The 20,557-nt window shown below is 34.0% G+C and overlaps 1 protein-coding gene across 4 annotated transcripts in view; it reads left to right on the forward strand.

Annotated features, from left to right (window-relative positions):
- The window catches only part of Ogg1 (8-oxoguanine DNA glycosylase), a 61,347-nt gene extending 41,096 nt beyond the window's left edge, over positions 1–20,251 (forward strand). For 3 of the 4 annotated variants that reach the window (XM_069833903.1, XM_069833904.1, XM_069833902.1), the window contains exons 4-5: positions 1,352–1,546; positions 15,849–20,251. In XM_069833903.1, the coding sequence (XP_069690004.1) occupies positions 1,352–1,546; positions 15,849–15,947 (294 nt within the window). In that variant the 3' untranslated portion in view covers positions 15,948–20,251. The remainder of the gene's footprint in view (positions 1–1,351; positions 1,547–15,848) is intronic. The other variant, XM_069833908.1, reaches the window with a different exon arrangement.
- Positions 20,252–20,557: the final 306 nt, after the last annotated feature.

The raw sequence follows: 20,557 nt of genomic DNA on the forward strand, positions 1-20,557 counted from the left end.
TTACGAGTCTATTTGGAGGGGGAGGGGAAACAGGTTCATGGTATGAATTTGCTTGAGTTCACCTGATTTTACTTGAGATGTGCATTTCTTTCACTGTGAGCTTGAATGACATTATTGTAGTCCATATTTTGCAATAGACTGCCTTGTCAAAACCACTTCTAGAAACAGAAATTGTTTTATTGCTCTTTTCGATTCAATTTGGAGTGGGAGAAACAGGTTCAGCATATGAAATTGCTTCAGTTTATTAGGAGATTTCCGTGGTATTGGTATTCTGTGTAAGATGTGTATTTCTTTAATGATAATATTCAAAATACTAATGGTTTATATGTGCGGGTTTGAAGGTTGTAGCATTGATTCTTGGAATGTAATTAGGCTACACATAATTTTGCTGCTTTCTGTGCGAATGGGACAGTCATGCTCGAGATAAGCATTATAAAATAAAAGTGTGTTCAATACGACAATCACTAGAGCTAGGGAAGAAAAATATTATACATCAACCCCTTGTACCTCAAAGTAAAATAATTTTACCCCCTTTACACATTAAGTTAGGATTAATGAAGAATTCTGTTAAAGGGTTGAATCATGAAACGGAAGCATTTAAGCATATCCAGGAAAAATTTTCTGCTATTAGTAACTCAAAAATAAAAGAGTTTTCAATGGACCACAAATTAGAGAAAAAATGAAGGCCAATCACTTCAAATCTTTGTTGGAGGGAAAAGAGAGAGCCACCTGGATTGCATTCAAGGAGGTTGTATTAAATTTTCTGGGTATCCGTAGAAGTGGGAACTCTGAAGAACTAGTGCAAAATTTACTTTTGGCATATGAAAGTATGGGTTGTAACATGTGCCTGGAAATTTACTTCACTCCCATTTTCACTTTTTCCCCGAGAATTGTGACGATTTCAGTGATGAGCATGGTGAGTGCTTTCATCAAGAAATTTCATCTATGGAAAAAAGATACCAAGGACAGTGGAGTATGAATATGCCAGCAGACTATTGTTGAACTTTATCTCGTGATTTACCTGATGCCCAGTATAAAAGAAAATGCAGAAAAAGAAAGCTGCAATCTTCTGAACAGTGAATATTTAACCTTATTGTCATTATATAAAACAGTATTTTGAATACTTATAAATTCGAAAATTTCTCAAAAACCGTAACCAACAATTGTTTTTTAATGTCATATTCGCATTCAGAAAGTTCAAATTATATAGCAAACATGTATTATATGCCTAGCGCAAAAAAAAAGTTAAAATTTGTTACGCAGTGTTACCAGCATGATGACTGATGATTTAGCTGACACTATTTAGTGTGAGATACATCTGTAATGTTATGTGTAACATATTTACTTTCAGGTTGCAGATTGTATTTGTCTGATGTCACTGGGACACTTGGAAGCCATACCGGTTGACACCCACATTTATCAGGTGGCTGTGCAGCGTTATTTACCCCATCTGAAGGGGCGCAAGACAATTACTGACAAGATTTACAATGAGATAGGAGATCATTTTCGGTCATTGTATGGCCTCTTAGCTGGTTGGGCTCATACGGTGAGTTCACAATTATTGTATTATAAAATCATATTTGTCATTTCAATTTTACTACTATTCTTGTAGTCATAAAAAAAGGGGAATGTGATATAGATTCAGTAATTTATTATCATTGTAATGAAGAAATGCAAAATATCAGAATGAATATTAGCGAAGTATTAGTGGTAGCAGTAGAAGTAGCAATAGTAGTGGTAGTAGGGGGAGGCGGCAGCAACAGGAGTAGTAATAGTACATTGTGCAGTAGCCCATGAAAGGCAAAGATTGACAAGCTGTCTGTTGACCTCATGTCCACTTGTCTCGTCAGAGTGTCAGTTCAGTACAGAGGGTAACTTAGGATCAGTATGAAGTTCCTCGAAATTATATTTCTTAAAATAACACAGTATATATAATTTTTTTTAACGTGAAATGTTTATGCGCCTAACGTTCAAGAAGTCTGGTCACACTTTCTGTTAATACAGTGACATCATTCAAGTGTGCTACATCATGTAAGCAATAGCATTCGTACACAAATGGGTGAGTAATAAATGCGGGGAGTATAAAGATAGAAATAGTTATTTTAATATAATCGTATTCTAAAGTATTTAACTGTGATATTAATATCCAATTGAACTTTTTTTTAAGTCACTAAGCATCTCAAAGTAAATTTTTCTGAAAATGTGTTTTTTTATATGAGTGAAAAGTTTAAACCCAAATATTCTATTTTTTTTTTTACTATCATATTGTTTATTTAGATTTTAATGTGATTACGTAATTAATATTTTGTAATTTAGATTCGTAAATGGAAAAGTGAGAGTATAAAGTTTACTGTCTATTTCAAAAGTCGCTAAACGCCAAAAAATTAAAACATAATACTATATGTTTAGTAATATTATAATCTGAAGTATTTCTCTCTCCTTTTTGAAAAGGACTTTTTGCTGAATTTAGTTCTAGTTTATATTAATTTATATTACTATATTCTAATTTAAATGAATATATTTTCATCATTAAATAACAGTTTGAACAAAGTACAAAGTAAAAAAATGCAAAAATATTATGTTTTTTTTTTTTTTTTGGAAAAACAAACTATTCATATAAGAATGATAGTAACTGAATCATTGATATGAAAAAGAAATAGAGTCCATATTTGTTAAAATAACCCGAAATATATTATTTCCTTTCTGAAGTACCCATTTGTAAATTTATGCATAAAAGATGAATATCCAAATAATAGTGAAAACCAATCAAAACATTCAGTGTGTAAAATAAGGAAGTTTGTTCTGAATTTTTTCAAATCATTGGTGCCTGGACATTCTTCCTTCCCCATTCAGCCATTCAATTTAACATGAACCTTCTGTAATGTCATAGTAAAATTCTTTAGCTGATTCTGGTACGGTATTTCAAAATAATTCATGAGGTTCAAGACACCCTTCTTCATCTCCTTACTGACCATTTCTTCTTTGTTAAAGTACCTGCCTTCATTATTTCCTGGCTAGATATCTTAATACTTGAACTTTAACGGAATCCCCAGTGTAGGTGTCTGCCACTGACAAGAGTACTTTGTTGTGTGATATTCTTAAGTCACCACTCATTGGATTCTAATTTTGAAGGACATGTTAGGTCTCAAGACATTTAGTATACTGAATTTTAAATCTATTTATTAAATTATTTATTAGCCTATTAAATGGTTAAATATCTATTAATATCTTATTACTACTAGTTTTTTTATTACATTTTTCTTTTAAAATTTTAGTTTCGTCTTTCTAGAATTAGCTTCATTATTGGGTCATTCCACCAAAAACATGACATCATACGTCACTTACGAAGTTGTTTGAACGCCTTTACTATGTTTATGCTGACAGTGATGACTGGACAAGGCAGAGGCATAGAAGAGAGCTTGTTTTCGTTTATAGTTTGTTCTGAATGTGAGTGGAAAGTTAGAGCATACTATTGCGACATTCGCAGCAACTGCAGTGAACTTTGGTCTCTCTTATCTCATCAATCTGTGAGTGATCGTAGCAGTGAATGGTTTGATTGAACGTACACCATGCAAAGAGGACGAAGCAGGTATAATACATTGTTATTCGATTGTTTAACTTTTGTTATGAGGTTATCCAAATCAGCTCAAGTTTATGTCCTGTCTGTTACAAAATGTTTGAATTTATTTAGTTTCAAGCTATATTATTACAAACTATCCAATGAAAAAAAATATATTCTCTTCCAATATTTCAAGACGAACACCATGAACCTTCAAAACCTTAATTAAATTCAAAACAATATTTGTAATCGTGGTAACAGACAGGACAAGAGAAACTGCCCCATCCGTTACTGCATTCTATAATTGGAGTATCTCCATACAAAATCAAATGGAAATATTACTCTTACAAATCTGATGACCATGAATTTACGTTCAAAAAAACCAAGTCTTCAAGTACAAAACAAAAATAGGCCTATTAAATACGTTTATGGTATCTTCAATCGATTTTTTTACTCTCATTTACTTGTACTTGCATCAATCAAAAGTTTTCTTATTACAATGTTAAATTTCGTAGTACAATGTATGACATTATAGACATAATCAATTATATTATTTTGTTGTTCTAAGTGATATGCTAAAGTAAGATGGGCAGATATATCTGTTAATTGTTTAAAACATTTTCATAATATTCACTGTTTTATTCAGTTGTTCTTTCTATTCATTACAAGATATATTCAGAAAATGTCCCGTCCATTACCTGTATGTTCTGTCTGTTACCCATCCTTAGACAGCTTCTCTGAATACACAATTCATATTGCACAAAGTTTCAATGCACTCACAATATTTGGTAATATTGTGGTATTTTCGTATTTCATAGTAGGACAGAGATTGTATGAAGTTTGTGTTCATTGTATATACTGTCATTTTTATGTCCCATCTGTTACCTTACTTTAATCAGTTCTGACTGTTGTCAAATATTTTATAATATGCTTTTGACAGAAATAATATAAGCTTATTACCTGATGCAGGCATTCTGACTTTTATTTTGTAGGTATATTAAACAATTTTCGTACGAAATATATTACAGTTTAAAACTCAGTTCATTCACGTAGTACAATTCGCGCCGCTTATGTTCCATTGTACCACCCATGAAGTTCTTAACTAGTTTGCCGCACTATAAGTACAGTAGTAATTTATTCTTCATCTAATATATTTTTTTATATCGTTGATCTAAATATAAATTGCTATTGAGTTGTTATATGTTGCTTAAAATAAAAACAAAACTTTATTTTCAAGTATGATTATTACAACAGTTCTGTTCAGGCTGATATTTACTAGTGGGCAGACCGGGACATTTGCCCTGGGAGAGCAGAATTTAAGGGATGGCATTTTTTGTCTGAAACATCGCGAATTTCATTACGAGTGAGGAAAAAAACACTTTAAGAAACCGTAGGCCTACTTAAAATTTGTATTATATGATTCTTTCCGAAAAAATATCACAATAGACTATTTTGAACAAGACCAAAGCAAATAAAATAATGTTTTTGCTGCAACAAAGAGTGATTACCAATTCGTCTGTGAAATGGCGCACTGTTTCATTCTCATTCTCAAAGCAAAAATAAATATGTATCATTCATAAAAACATTTAGTTTCTTATGGATTTAGTCAAAAAAATAGCGACAATAATGACATTGAATATTCTAAGGAAATAATGGAAAGGAATTGTTAGACTAACAGTTACTAACCTTGCACTTAAAGTTTAATATAGCGTACCCAATCAAACAATTGTGAACCAAAACATGAGCTATTTATGCAACATTGATTTACAGTTTCATATGTGGAGTGACAGTAGCTGGCAGATTGGTCAGTTGGTGTGTGATTTAGTGATTAGTTAATATCTAAAGAATGAGTGATCGTAGAGTTAAATTAAGTGGTGAGCAGTAAAAAAAAAAAAAAAAAAACAATCAAAAGAAAGGACTGTTTGGAACAATGAATCAGACAAATTCCAAAACTAGAATAATTTTTTGAGAAATTTGATTCGAAAAGTTCAGCCCAACAACCTGTTAGGTACTTCTGTGTTCGCTGTTTATGACTTAAGTGATAATATTGTTGATTGAAATCATACAGTAGACAACAATTCTTAGCCAGTAAATGAAAGTGATGTTTTATCCCCCCCCCCCCCGATAAATACAACCTAGTAAAATTATTTAATAAAAGTTATTTAACTGTTATTTTCAAAACTTATTTTTATAATTATTTAAAGCTTTTAAAAACATTTTTAATAAAACTGAGTACACATGATTTATGACTGCTGGAATTTTCGAGGTATGTAATAATGATCCTGTTCACTGTGTGCATTACAATTAATTGATGAATGTAATTAAATATGTACCAAACCTATATGCACATAGAATTATTCCAATTCAAAAACAACTAAGTAAACTAAAAGAACTCCAAAAGGAAATAATATTTCATTGGATACCTAGTCATTGTGGTATACCTGGAAACGAGAAAGTGGATAATATTACAAAACAGGCAACATATTTGCAACCAAGACCTCTTCAAGTGATATCTCTATCCAGTGCTTTTGCTTCAGTAAAGTCTCATTTTACAAACCTACGGATCAACAATTGGCTCTCTTCTGACAAAGGAAAAATTTTACAGTCTGTACAAAAGAAACCAAATGACCTGGAAATGTACAAAAACTTGCCCAGACATGTTCAAACATTTTTAACAAGAGCCAGAACAGGTCACATTGTCACACAATTGTACCTACACCGATTTCACATTTCTGATAATCCTACTTGTCTGTGGTGTAATAATCATGATGAAGATCTGGAACACATTCTTCTATACTGTCCATCCATAAACCACAAAAGAAGTAAATTAAAATCATCAGTACCAGTTGCAGAAGACACAGCCCTGCAGTATATATTGACTACACCCCAACTCTGGCTACTAGCAACAGGCATCTATAATGAACACCGATCAAAATACCCCTCATTTCTCGTGAAAAACATCAACTGAATAAGCTACAGTGGACTATAGTGGACTTTATGTTGTCAGCAAACAGCTGGATACATTAAGAAGATTGATTGATTAATTGATTAAAGAACGGGATTTCAAAATATAAACTGCCTCGAGCGGCAGAATGTCTAAATTTGGCCCTGGTTCTGTTCTGGTTATAATGTAATTGGCGTTTATTGACTTATGTTTTAAATGAACAAGAGCAAATATAAAGTTTTGCGAAAGATCACAGTTTTCATTGCCATATAACTACAGCAATAATAGACTTTCGTTAAAACTGATAATACAGGGATATGCGTAACATGACTGTTGACATACAACCACCAAAAACTCAATTTTGAAAATTTGGGTACTTAGAGTCTTTTGAAAAACATTCTCAATTCTCTATGATGACATTACTTATTACCACCACGATTTCGAATAACTCATTGGCGTCATATTGATGTGTGAATTGTTTCGACTATCAATAAATTGCATTGTTGTCTTTAGACTAGGCCTCATGGAATGAGGAAACAATTATGAAGTAATTAACGAGAAGACCCCGCTTTGTCAAATTTTGAAATGGGGGGAGTATAAAGACAAATTAAAAGGCCTACCAAATTGTATTTCAAATCCCAAACATTCTTATAGTCCCAACTATGCTCACAATAACAATCACGAACAGTATAAATGTTTCACGCAATTGTAAGAATTTGATTACTCTCCACCTTTTCTTGAAGTGTACAACTTTTTTTGTATCTTAGTCTGAATAGTACGTCATCTTATTTCATAGAATGAAAAGAATAATCAGTATTTTGTAAAAGTCAGTATGTGATTCATTTGGTTCCCTTTAAACAAAATGATGTTTACTGTATGTTTTAAAAATGTCACTAGAACACACATCATCGCAGACATCTGAGATGAGATTATCTTCAATCACTTTATGCCCTCACTTTGTTCAAGTTACGGCTACTTAGGGTGATTCTACAGATTCATGTCTCAGCTCCATAAAACTGTTTTCTGTGCTGGCAGAGAAATTTCCAACAATTTTTCATAAAGAAGGCCTACTCCCCTTCAGTTTCTCCTAAGTTGTCTTGGAAAATTACTGTATGTATGTATGTATATAAAACATATGCAATTTGTCATTATTTTTGTAAACACTGAAACGGAAAGTCATGAAATTTCTAAATAAACACGAATATTAGTGTAATACTCGTATTACAGAAGTTGTTTCTGCCGCTCTGTTATGACTCGTACACCCGCAGAGTTGCTCAGGATGGCTTGACCTTGGCTGGGTCTGCCTTCTTCTTGGAGCTCTTCGCTCTCGTCTTGGAGATCGCAGGGTCGAGGTGGTTATACGGCATGTCACACCAGTCCACGCTCTGTGTGAGTGGGTTATTCACATCAGATTGGAGCAGATGTGGTGCGATCAACACGAACATTTGCTCAGCCCACGGTGTTAGGTTCATGGGCGTGAATTTGAACTGCCACTGGGGGAGACTCTGGTGTACCAGCATCATGCGGAAGTACTGCGTGAAGTCTGCAGCCAGGTAGTGCCACTCGAAACTTCTGTCCAGCAGCCAGATCTTGGGGTCCTCTCGTTTTAGATCGGATTTGCACTCGCTCTTGTGAATGTACACCAGACACACCTTTCCGATGCCTTGGCAAGCGTCCAGTTCGAAGATCTTGCACTTGACGCCGAAGTTGGAGAGCTGCCTGGGTCGTCCTGCTCGCTGCAGATCTCGATGTCCAGCAGCGTGGGGCATTCCGCATCGCCCATGCTCTTGACGCCGGCCAGCCGTCGTAACTCAGACATAGAGGTGATCTTCATGTTGCCGATGGGTAGCACCTCGCCTTGTGGATATTCTCGACCATGGCTTCATTAAAGATCGGACATCCTCTCTCCTTTCTTCGTGGAAGTTTTGTTCTTGTGAACTTTCTACCCGTGCTCAAGCAGATACGCTACACATTAAATGAGAAAGGTCTCTTCTAACGAAATAGAGTTAGGAAATGATCCCAGGATGGAGGCAGCATTCCCTCGCTGAACCGCTATTCCAATGCGTTGACGAAGGAAATTGATACATCTAGGATCGCCGGTACGGGACAGTAGGCGTGTACCAATTTGGGTGAGTAGATCTTTAGCATCTCTACACCACGGACCAAAGGTCTCAACTGCAAAAGCGACGAAGATGTAATTTGATGTTAAATGTTCATATTTGCGTCGTTTAGCATGATAAGCGGATTCAGCAGCAGATCTGGCACAATTGACAGAAGATTTTAAATGGGAAAGGGCTAATGTATCTACACATGTAAAATCCCAGATGAGTGATTTACCTTTGGACCAAGGAATTAATGTCAAGCCGTTAGGTCGTTTACCATCCGACCGGCTAATACCAGATGGTTCAAGAAGAGTTGGAATGTCACAGGAGGTTAAAGATCTACTAATGATGTTATTAATAGCAGAATGCCTAGGAATGCGACCTTTACTTCTGGCACAGCTTAAGGCATGATGTCCAAAGGAATCCACAGTCTCTCCGCATATACATTGGTGTACATAGCAAATTTTGCAGCCCAGATGCAATGCAGTAGCGATTTGGAAAGATTTACCGTCCATCAAGGTACCAACATAGGAGGAAGGCAGAGCATGGAGCCAAGATCCAGATTCCTTCTCTTGGAGAGCTTTAATACGAGCGATGTCCTTGTCAGATGTGAAAGAGGATATAAGAGAATCAAGTATTTGACCTGCAATAATCTCATCCCAGGCTTTTTGAATGGCTGGATTCTGGGGAGGAGCAAAGTTATTCGTTTTTTCGTACCACTATTTAAAGCTTCAGGAACATAGCAAATGTCGACAGCATCACTGTAAATAGGGAAAATAAATTTGATGAAGTCAATAACGCCAAAGACTGAAGATAAAAAAGCTGGTATACAAATATCAGTAAGTGTACGAATACAAAAAAATATTTGAGAATATACACAATAAAAAAATACATACATACATACATACAAAATTTAAAAAAAAAAAATTGTCATTAGTATGGATGTCCCTCATATGGCATGTTGAACATCAAATGAAAATTTTCCTAATATAGGTATACTTCAATATAGGTATAATAATTAAATACCCCCTCCCCCCCCCCCCCCCCGAAATAAGGATATATGGTGCATGGTTTCCCTATGTACTTGGACCCTTATTCCGGTGGGATATTCAATTAATATTTGTTATGAAGATTAATTTTTTCATCAATAAAAGAGCAATGAAGAGCTATTAAACCTTGTCCCCCAAGTTTTATATGATTAGTATGGATGAACTTAATTTGACCATAGGAAGGAAGGGAAGTTTTTTCTTTGATTTAATAGCATGTATCGTAGATGGGAGGATAATATAACAATGGATTTGAGGAAGGTGAGATATGATGGTAGAGACTGGATTAATCTTGCTCAGGATAGAGACTGATGGCAGGCTTATGTGAGAGCAGCAATGAACCTCTGGGTTTTTAAAAAGCCATTTGTAAGTAAGTTAATAGTATGTGTGGCATTACTGATCCAAACTACAGTGAGTTGCAGAGTGTTGTGGATGAAAATTGTGAGACTGATATTTCTACAAATATTTTTCTTCAGGAACTGATGTTAGTATGCAAATTGATTGTCACTAGCATGAACTATGTACGAGTATAATTCAGTTTAATAATAGTTAAATTATGATAACATAGTAGGGTACATTTACTTATAGATATGTTCAATGTCAAGAGCCCAGACTTGGGGGCAGTACAATAATTTCTAGAAGAAATCGAAAATGATTGCTTTGTCATTTGCACAGACATCATCATTGTCATTAGCATGGATGTATTTTTTCCATTTCAGTGATGCTTTGCGATGCTAATGATACTTCTATTTAGATAGTTTTTACTGAAGTATGTGTGATTTATATTTTGACATGTTATTAGCCCAAATTAAACAAACTAAATTAAAATTAAATGACATTTACTAGTACATTCATAATAATGATTTATATGTATGTATACAGGGCCTAGTTGCGAAACATATGAATATTAAAAAATTAAGTGATTTTTTTTTACAGTGTTGGTTTTTATTAGGTTTTAGGTTTTCTACAAGATCTCAGCATTGGAATTAAGGATTGAGTCATTAGCATGGCCGCAATGTCATTATCATGGAGCATCAACTTTTTACTTACTTACTGGCTTTTAAGGAACCCAGAGGCTCATTGCCGCCATCACATAAGCCTGCCATCAGTCCCTATCCTGAGCAAGATTAATCCAGTCTCTACCATCACATCCCACCTCCCTCAAATACATTTTAATATTATCCTCCCATCTACATCTCGGCCTCCCCAAAGCTCTTTTTCCCCTCTGGCCTCCAAACCAACACACTATATGCATTTCTGGATTCGTATATACATGCTACATGCCCTGCCCATCTTAAATGTATAGATTTAATATTCCTAAATTATGTCAGGTGAAGAATACAATGTGTGCAGTTCTGCATTGTGTAACTTTCTCCATTTTCCTGTAACTTCATCCATCTTAGCCCCAAATATTTTCCTAAGAACTTTATTCTCAAACACCCTTAATCTCTCAAAGTGAGAGTCCAAGTTTCACAACCATACAGAGCAACTGGTAATATAACTGTTGTGGATTTTCTCCTAACATATTCATATCATCCGCAGAGGCAAGAAGCTGATGTAACCCATTCAATTTCAAACCCTCTATGTTATCCTGAACTTTCCTAATGGCATATTCTAGAGCGAAGTTAAAAATAAAGGTGATAGTGCATCTCCTGGCTTTAGCCTGCAGTGAATTGGAAAAGTATCAGAAAGTTGCTGTATGGACTCTGTTATACTTTTTACTGAGACACATTTTAATTAATCGAACTAGTTTATTTAGAATAACAAATTCAATAAGAATATTATATAAAACTTCTCTCTTAACCGAGTCATATGCCTTTTTGAAATCTATGAATGACTGATGTACTGTACCCTTATACTTACATTTTTTCTCCAATATCTTTCGAATACAAAAAATCTGATCAGTAGTCGATCTATTACACCTAAAACCGCACTGATGACCACCAGTAATTTCATCTACATATGGAGTTAATCTTCTCAAAAGAATATTGGACAGAATTTTGTATACAATGTCAACAAAAGTGAATTTCCTCGAAAGTTACTACATTTAGTCTTGTCCCCTTTCTTAAAAATAGGTACCCTAGACTCCTTCCATTGTTCTGGTACAATTTCCTTTCCCCAAATAGCAAGAACAAGCTTATAAATTTTGCTAGTTAATGCACTTCCACCCTCTTGTATTAATTCTCCTGGAATTTGATCAATACCTGGAGACTTGTACTGTTTTAGAATTTCTATCGCAACATTTTCTATTGATTTTCTATCAATTTTTTAATAAGTAAAAAATCAGTTGTTTGTGAAAATTTAGCCCTGCTGACTATGTATAAAAATAGGACTCAATTAGTACCGAGAAAATTTGTTTTCGTATTTGTTTTTCTGTCTTTAAAAATAAGTTTTTATGAAGTTGAAAATGTCCCTTAAACATAGAATCACCCTTAGATGAAGAAAAGTTGTAAAGTTTGATTTTCAGTGGTAATTTTATTGTCTTTAATACTATGTTACAATTGATAAATCTTGTGTTTTATGTTGTCAATTGATCATTATCAAGAACATATGCTGTGGATTTTGCTGTGATGTACTGCTGTGTATTAACATTAATTATATAGTAATTTTAATACATTTTATTCTTCGTAAAATTTTAAATCTATGATATTTCTTCACTTTCATTCACAATCAAATTTTAATAATGTCTTCAACATCGCTGATACTTTGCATAATTCAATTGCTTATTTAATCATGTATATATACCTGTAACATGAGTTATATGTATATACAAATATTTTGATTCTTTCAAACTCGCATTGTATTGAAATTCTAACAACCTACATATATCGTCATACATAAAACTCATGAAGATTCATTTACCATGTATATTATATTGTTCATTTGTCAATTTACTCAAGTTTCAGATCACGTATTTTATTATATCTGATGATGCCAAATAAGGCGAAAACGTTAATATATTTTATACCTTCATAGCAAATAAACATTTGCAAAGAGATATGTCTTATGATTGAACTTATATATATTTTTCATTTTTATTTTCTGTTTAGGAGATATGACTCAAACCACTGGTATGCTATGCCTTTAATACTATAGTATTCTAATTTTTGTAGTAGAATTTTATGGTTAATACAATCGAAAGCTTTGGAGAGATCACAGAATATCCCTCCTACTTGTAATTTTTTATTAATAGCTTCCAGAATTTTATCAGTTAAATTAAATGTCACTTGCATTGGCGTATACTGGTTAAAGGGTTTGGGCTACCGCTGACACTATTATTACACAAAATATATCTAACAATTACTTTAATTTTAATTGCTATGGTAAAACTAATAATACAAAATTATTACATTATGTTATATTATAAACTTTTTCTTTTGTAATGTCCTTGGGCTACCGCCGGTAGCCCCGGTAGCCCGCAAAATACGCCCCTGGTCACTTGCTCAGTTGATTTATTCTTTCTGAATCCAAATTGTTCCAGAATGAGATTGTTGTATCTATCAAGATGATGATATACTCTCTTATATATAACTTTTTCGAAGACCTTTGAGAGAAGACTGGTAGAAGGGATATGGGCCTGTAGTTTTTGAGTGAGGTCATGTGGTCTGCTGATTGTAGTCGGTGCTGTGTCTTTGCGTGCTGTTGCAAGGAGTTGAGGAGTTGATCATCTGAAAGCAACCGTATTCATTTCCTTTTTTTTTTTTTTTTTCTGAAATCCTGGTAAATTCTCTACATTTTTCATGTTAATTTATTTAAGATATACGTTTTTCGTTTATTCGTTTATATACAATCACATTTTAAACCCCAGGAAATAGAAAGAGCCATTTATACCTTCTAAAACAATTTTTCTCGACATTAGCTTTGCCTTGAAATTATAAGTATGGGAAAATACAGTACATGGCCACTGTTCAGATGTGGCCTCGCTTTGAAATTCGTGAAAATCCGAAGCTGCCAATGCTTGCCTCCAACAATCCTGTCCTTTAATGTTGTTACTGCTTTAGAAACTGAAACGTTTCGTAACACAGCATGATATAGGTACTTGAACAAATTATGGAATAGTTGTCACAATTTGAAGGCATGGTTTATTCTTTATGAACAAGCAAAATAACTTACTTTTAATAATCACATTTTATTAAATAAAGATCACACGAGAAGAATATGGTAGGTCAATTGAGTTTGAAATGTAATTTTACTTTATTCAAAAATATGTGTTATAAGTTTGAGGACTGTTTTATAGATTCAAAGATAGTTCTAAATTGTTTTTTTGTGAAAATTTTACAAAATTGACTTAACTCGTTCTTCCCATATAGTTTTCAAATGCTATTTCAGATGTTATTAAATGTCATTTCAGTTACACATTTTTCTTCGCACCCCCATTAAAACTATAAATGAAGTTTTACTTTAATAGGGCCACAAGTCTCAAGTTAAAGAACACCAGATCATCTTAATTTTCATGCGTAAATTTGTCTGTGTAAATATGTAACTATTATTATTATTATTATTATTATTATTATATTTATTATTATCATTATTATTATTATTATTATTATTATTATTATTATTATTATTCCTTCGAATCTTTTCAATTCGTGATCCTAGTCGGATTTTCTAGGCAAGAATGCCTCTTCCATTGTTTGCCTTCCTGCTTATTGTTTGTTAGATTTCTCTGTCTTTTTTTTTTTTTTTTTTGTGAGAAAACATTCCACTCCATTCCATCTCGTGTCAACTATTTCATGTTCTCTTGTAGTAGGTCTGCTATCCTCCTGATGTCATCGATCCATTTCTGATATTAGCATCACAATCTTCTCAATATTTCTATCTGGTTAAACATCAGATATTTGAGTAGTGATTCTGTATGCATGTCGTATGTCAAAAAATATCTTTATGTCATTTCCATCCCCTCAACTTCAAGTGAGGAAGTTGGATTGATCTCATCTGTAATGCATTTATTCATCCTTCTTCCTGTGTATGAAACTTGTAGCGTTCTTCTCCATACACCTAATTCAAAGGTAACATTCTTTATTCACTCTTGCCTCTGTTTCGTCCAGCTCCCACATCCAAATAACAATAAAGATCATTGTATCAATTTTGATTTCGTTTTTCATGACATGTTTCTGTTCATGATTTTATTGAGTTCATTCATTGCTAATTTTTACAGAGAAAGTCATTCTTTCATGTATTTTGTGCACTGTTCATTGATATCTCATAAAAAATAGCTCAGAAAATTGCCCATATCTACGTCTGTATCATCTTTTCGGGAATTTGAAGATTTTCTCCGTCGTTATTTTTGTTTGAAGTTCATTTTCAGTGTAGCTTTTCTTCTCTCACCTGTCACTTTTTTCAACAAATTTTTTATAACACTTTTCTTCTCTGCTAGTTGTTTCTTGTCATCAGCCTCCTCGATCTGCTGTGTCACAATTGTATTTGTTTAAATAATTTCTGATACCTCCAGATTGAAACTAATATTTATATATTCCTGAGAGTTCGCTAATATATGAGGGGGTTAGAAGCTAAGGGGTGCAAATGGCATTTATGAAAACATGAGTTAAATGCATCCAGGGTAAGCTGAAGCATCTAAAATTTTAGTAGCAAAGGAATATATCCTTTAACCACATCACACATTAAAATTTAAATTACAGATTTCACGGAATTTACGAAAGCCTAAATACTTTCAATCCCATTTTCTCAAAAGTAACTTAAGTGCACTTACACCCCTTTGTTTCTGGCCTCGTCATAATTATCTAAATTTTCTGTGTGAAACGACATATTTTTTTAGGTTATAGTGTAATAGTTCAATCTTTTAAATTAATCCAGCCAGTTTTTTCAGTTAGAAATTAACAGTTTTTCAATTCTCCTTATATTTTGTGTTTGTTAATATTATAAAGATTTCATACAGAATCAGAGTTTTTCTCATTTTAATAGCAGTGGTTTGTTTTTTGTCTGAGAAAGGTGACTTTAAAAGGCACAGATTTAACAGTGTTAGGTATAAAAAGTAATGCTTGGTCTTGCATCATGTATCAATCTTCCTAATGTATCCAGCTGTTTGCTGACAACATAAAGTCCACTGTAGTCTATTCAGTTGTTGTTTTTCACGAGAAATGAGGGGTATTTTGATCGGTGTTCATTATAGATGCCTGTTGCTAGTAGCCAGAGTTGGGGTGTATAATGTATAATGCACATATTCTTTCTTTTTCCAGATTCTTTTTTGTGCTGACTTGAAGATGTTTCAAGACAGTCCTGTGAAACGTAAAGCAGAAGAATATGAAGTAGGACCTCAGAGAAAGAAAGGGAAATAATGCCACAATTGGAATGAAATAGTTAGAAATAGATTTAAGTTACCGGTAAGACCAAATTTCCTGTACTGTATTTGCATTTATCCTGTACTTTTTTTACATCATGAACGATCGTTAACATAATCACAAATTTTGATCATGGCACATGAACAATTTTATGTGTGGGCATCATCGTCATATCATCTATCAGTAATAGGCCTAGTGGCCTGTTATGGTCTCCTGGTATCTTCGGAATTGTCTACTCACAGATATTCTTCCCCTGGAGATGTACTGTAGCATTCGTTTTGGTATCTTGGAATGTTGCCTTCTATTGACGTGCTGTAACCAATTTTATCTGAGATATTCAGCTATAGGGATTATTTTAAGTTCATTTACTATTGCAATTCGATCAATATTAATTACTAATGGAAAGAATGTAACCCTTTGTATTTGTTGTACCTACTTCCCTTCCTCTGAACTACAAGCAGCTGTCAGTCTACTGGTAGCAACATCAGCACTATTCAGTAATTGCAAGTTTGTTAAATGGAACCAAAAAAGACAGTAAAAGATTTTGGATGTCAGTTGTTATTTTATTCATTCATTTTGTTTTATAACACTTGGACTTGGGTGCTGCAGTACAGAAGTGTTAATATGTTTATATTACCTTTATAGTTTTGCATCATGGTACACTACATAGATAACTATTCTAGATATTAGGAACTGAAGGGGAAGTTTCTTAACTGCTCAATCTACATTGCTTTAACTCGACATCCAAAGTACTATAGTTAAAGAGTCATATGTACAAATTTTCGAAATTATGAGGTCATTCTTTTAAGTAATCCATAAAGCACACATATTTACTTATTAGAAGATTGGTGGTGATATAAAATTTCAAGGTAAATTGAATGACGAAAAGAACCATAAAAATCATGACTTCTTCAATAGGTATGCCAGAAACTATGGTGTATTCTCTCATTAAGAATAAAGCAAATCATGAGTGTGACCTCATTTGTAAATTATTACCTATTATTATCGGACTTAGGAGAGGTGGCAATGCATAACTTCTAATCACTAGATTGTGTACCAATATGTATATGAAGAGAAGGCATACAGTATGTCACTGCTGATAGTCATTTGTCCGTCAAACGAGGACATTAAACCTGGCAGCGCCCTTGGTGTGTTCAACAGGAGTAGACTATGTGCCAGCACTGGGTTTCCCCTTCTCCCTTCCTCATCTTCATCATCATCCTTACCCATTCCCTACACTACACTTAACACGAACACTTGCACGTACACAACATAACTCTCCACAGATACTGTTCTCCAACCAGGAGATCATCGTGAAAGGAATGTGCTTACTATTGCGTCATCTATTGGAGCGAAGTAGATAGATAATGTTATCGTTATAACGTCAGTTTAAAACCATGCACTCTCCTGCATATGTTATTTCCTGTATGGAGGGATTAAAAGACCAGGAGATTAACAGTGTTCTAATTTTGTAACTAGGATAGTATAAATATGTGTGTATCAATGTTATTGTTTGTCTGTGAGAGCTAGCCAATAGATATACGAGTACACACGTGTGTGACCTTATGACATCTTATGACATCAACATTCATTCACAGCATTACCCCGCTTCATCTCATTCCACATGGACTTTCTCGTGGTTGGAGTACAGTACATATCATGCACAGCTTGGCCTGCTGTAATAGTGTGAAACTTGAAAATGGGTCACAGTCCTGCTATCTATCCACAATATGTGGAACTCGAATCACGCAAGTGAAGTGGGTAGGGGTGGCTGGTCCTTATGGGCCACCGGGGCCATACCCCACCAATATTTCATTCTCCTGAAATTTTCTTTTCGCTTTTAAAATGCATAAATTTTGTTAACGACAGTGTACTGGATTCATAATTGTTTCAGTAAATTTCGTCACATGTCGCGATGTGTGTCAGTAAAACATAAAAAATTGTATAACACGGGCTTGGGCCCGTGTCAAAGAGCCCCACAACTTGAATGACTTTAGTGCTCAACTACCATGGTGCGAGGTATGCAGTGTTCACTATTGACAGATTCACAAAGTGTTATGAAGTTACTGTTACGAATATAATGCTTTGCATTGAGGCCCGATGAGCCTGGCCCGCCTGCTGAAAACATGAATAAAGTGGATTACCTATTATAAAAACATCGTTTTCTTCGTTAAAATTAAAAGATAAACTTGAAGTTAAACGGCTAGGCACACATCAACCTAATTACTTCAGTTTTACACAGGCTGATGGTAAGAAAAGAACTTTCTGCAACTCATGCTTTACAACTGTAAGTAACAAGAAATAATGATTGTTTTGTTTCTGTTGTCTATTGTTTTGTGGTGAGTGACTTTGGATGTCGACAGGTTGCAAAGATCTAAAACATTTAAGTGAGCGCATCAAAAAACATGAAGAAAGTGCAGTATATTTAGAAAATGCGTGTAAGTTTAAACTATTTGGGACAGTAAATATTGCAGGACAAATTGATTCCACGGTTAAAATTTCAATCCAGAAACACAACGAACAGGTCACAAATAACATACTAGGAAGAATAATTGATTCCTTAATATTTTGCGGAACTCACGAATTATCACTAAGGGGTCATAACGAAAATCAGGGATCTGAAAATCGGAGAAATTTGTTAGACTCGTTATCTTTACTTGTCAGTGTTGATAATGTATTGTATGAACATTTAAATAGTATTTATTTTTTATACAACAGGACTTCTGCTTTTCTTGAAGTCAGACTTTTGAAACGTGGACAGCAGTAGTAGATGTATGATCTGATGACTAATGTATACAGCAGGACTTTTGCTTTTCTTGAAGTCAGACTTTTGAAAAGTGGATAAAGTGCCATGTATCTTTGAAATGCTTTGTCTCTTATATTTTGAATGTGATGCCTGTAAGATAAACGTTGTCTAGAAGTACTCCAAGATATTTAACTGATGTGGTAAAAGATTTTATTTGGTTTTGAATACTCAGTTGGTCTATAATCCTGGGAAAACGTTTATTAAAGACAATCAATTGAGATTTTTCGCTGTTGACTTTTAACCTCCCATTTGGTTGACCATTGTGTTAATATATTTAGGGCATTTTGCATGTTGACACATGCTGCATGAATATTAAAAGTCTAATAAATATGACAGTGTCATCAGCATAGAGACTATGTAGGCAGTCCGACATTGTAGGCATATCCTGGACATAAATGGAGTAAAGAACAGGTGCAAGAACAGATCCTTGAGGAATGCCTGCTTCGATGTTTCTGGAGGTAGAAAGGACTGCTCCTATTCGAACTTGAAATTTACGATTTTGAAGGTAGTCAGCTAGCAGATGAATGTAAATATCAGGGAAGTTTAATTGATGTAGTTTATATATCAGACCATCGTGCCATACCTTATCAAATGCTTGTTCGAAGTCCAGAAAGGTAGCAACTGTATGACTATGTTGTTGAAAGCCTTGTTGTATAAATGGATGTCAATCTAAACAAAGCATCTGTGGTACTATGAAGACTCTTAAAATCAAATTGAAAGTGATTTATTCTTTCAGGTGAGTTTAAGATTGGACTGAGGCGATTTAATATTAAGTGTTCAAAATTTTTACTTAAAAAGTTTAGCAAACTTATTGGCCTGTAGCTACGGGGATTTATTGGGTTTTTACCAGACTTAGGAATAGCTATGATGTGAGCTGTTTTCCAAGTTAGAGGAAAATAGTGATAAAATAGGCATAAATTAAATATTTTAGTGATGTGTGTCATTGCACAATGAAGTAGTCGTTTCAGTGCTTCAGTACAGATTGAATCTGGGCCTGGTGCTTTATTATTTGGTAAGTTCTTAATTATAATTTTAACTTCCTTAGGGGCAACATGAGGTATGAACTTCGACATTGGACCTCGGACAAATTAATCCACACTCATCATCATGTGTGGGCAACTGGTCATGGAGGGATGGTTTGTTTATCCCTCATCCCATGATGAACCTATTTCATGCACTATCAAAGAGAGTAACCCGTTTTACTTCCGCTTGCTTCGTTGCATCAGTGGCAGTCGTTTTTTAAACATAATACTGAGTTTAACATATTGCTACGTAACTAATTATCTATTTCTGTTGTTCGTAAGAAACATCGTAGAAATGTGTGCAGACGTCCCAAACATCACTTTAACATTAGTCACTCATCATTTGTAATGTTAGTGTATCAATTTACAAAATATAATATTGAATCTTTGTTCCATAGATTAATTTGAAAGTTTAATATTAAATTTCACAGCAAACCCGAAATAATCATATAAATAAACATTTTACAAACCTATAGGTTTAACCAGTTTGCAACAATTTTGCAACACAATTAATTTACACTTTTACTATGTGTACCTGTACATGGGAATGATCCCAAAGACTTCTGATACTTCTTCCTCTGATCTAGTGTACTAATATATGGTTTTAGACTTGATTAACACAAACGCAAAACTGAAACTAGCTCGAACTACACACTTTACCTTTTGCTGAACAGAAGTTTCAATCTTAGGTTTATTTGTACCTTTTAGTTCTGTTAGGAGTTGGAGACGTGCAGTTCCTATTTAAATAAAGAATGAATTGAAGACACAAAATAATAAAC

This window comes from Periplaneta americana, chromosome 8, assembly GCF_040183065.1.
Source record: "Periplaneta americana isolate PAMFEO1 chromosome 8, P.americana_PAMFEO1_priV1, whole genome shotgun sequence".
NCBI classification, from domain to species: Eukaryota; Metazoa; Arthropoda; class Insecta; order Blattodea; family Blattidae; genus Periplaneta; species Periplaneta americana.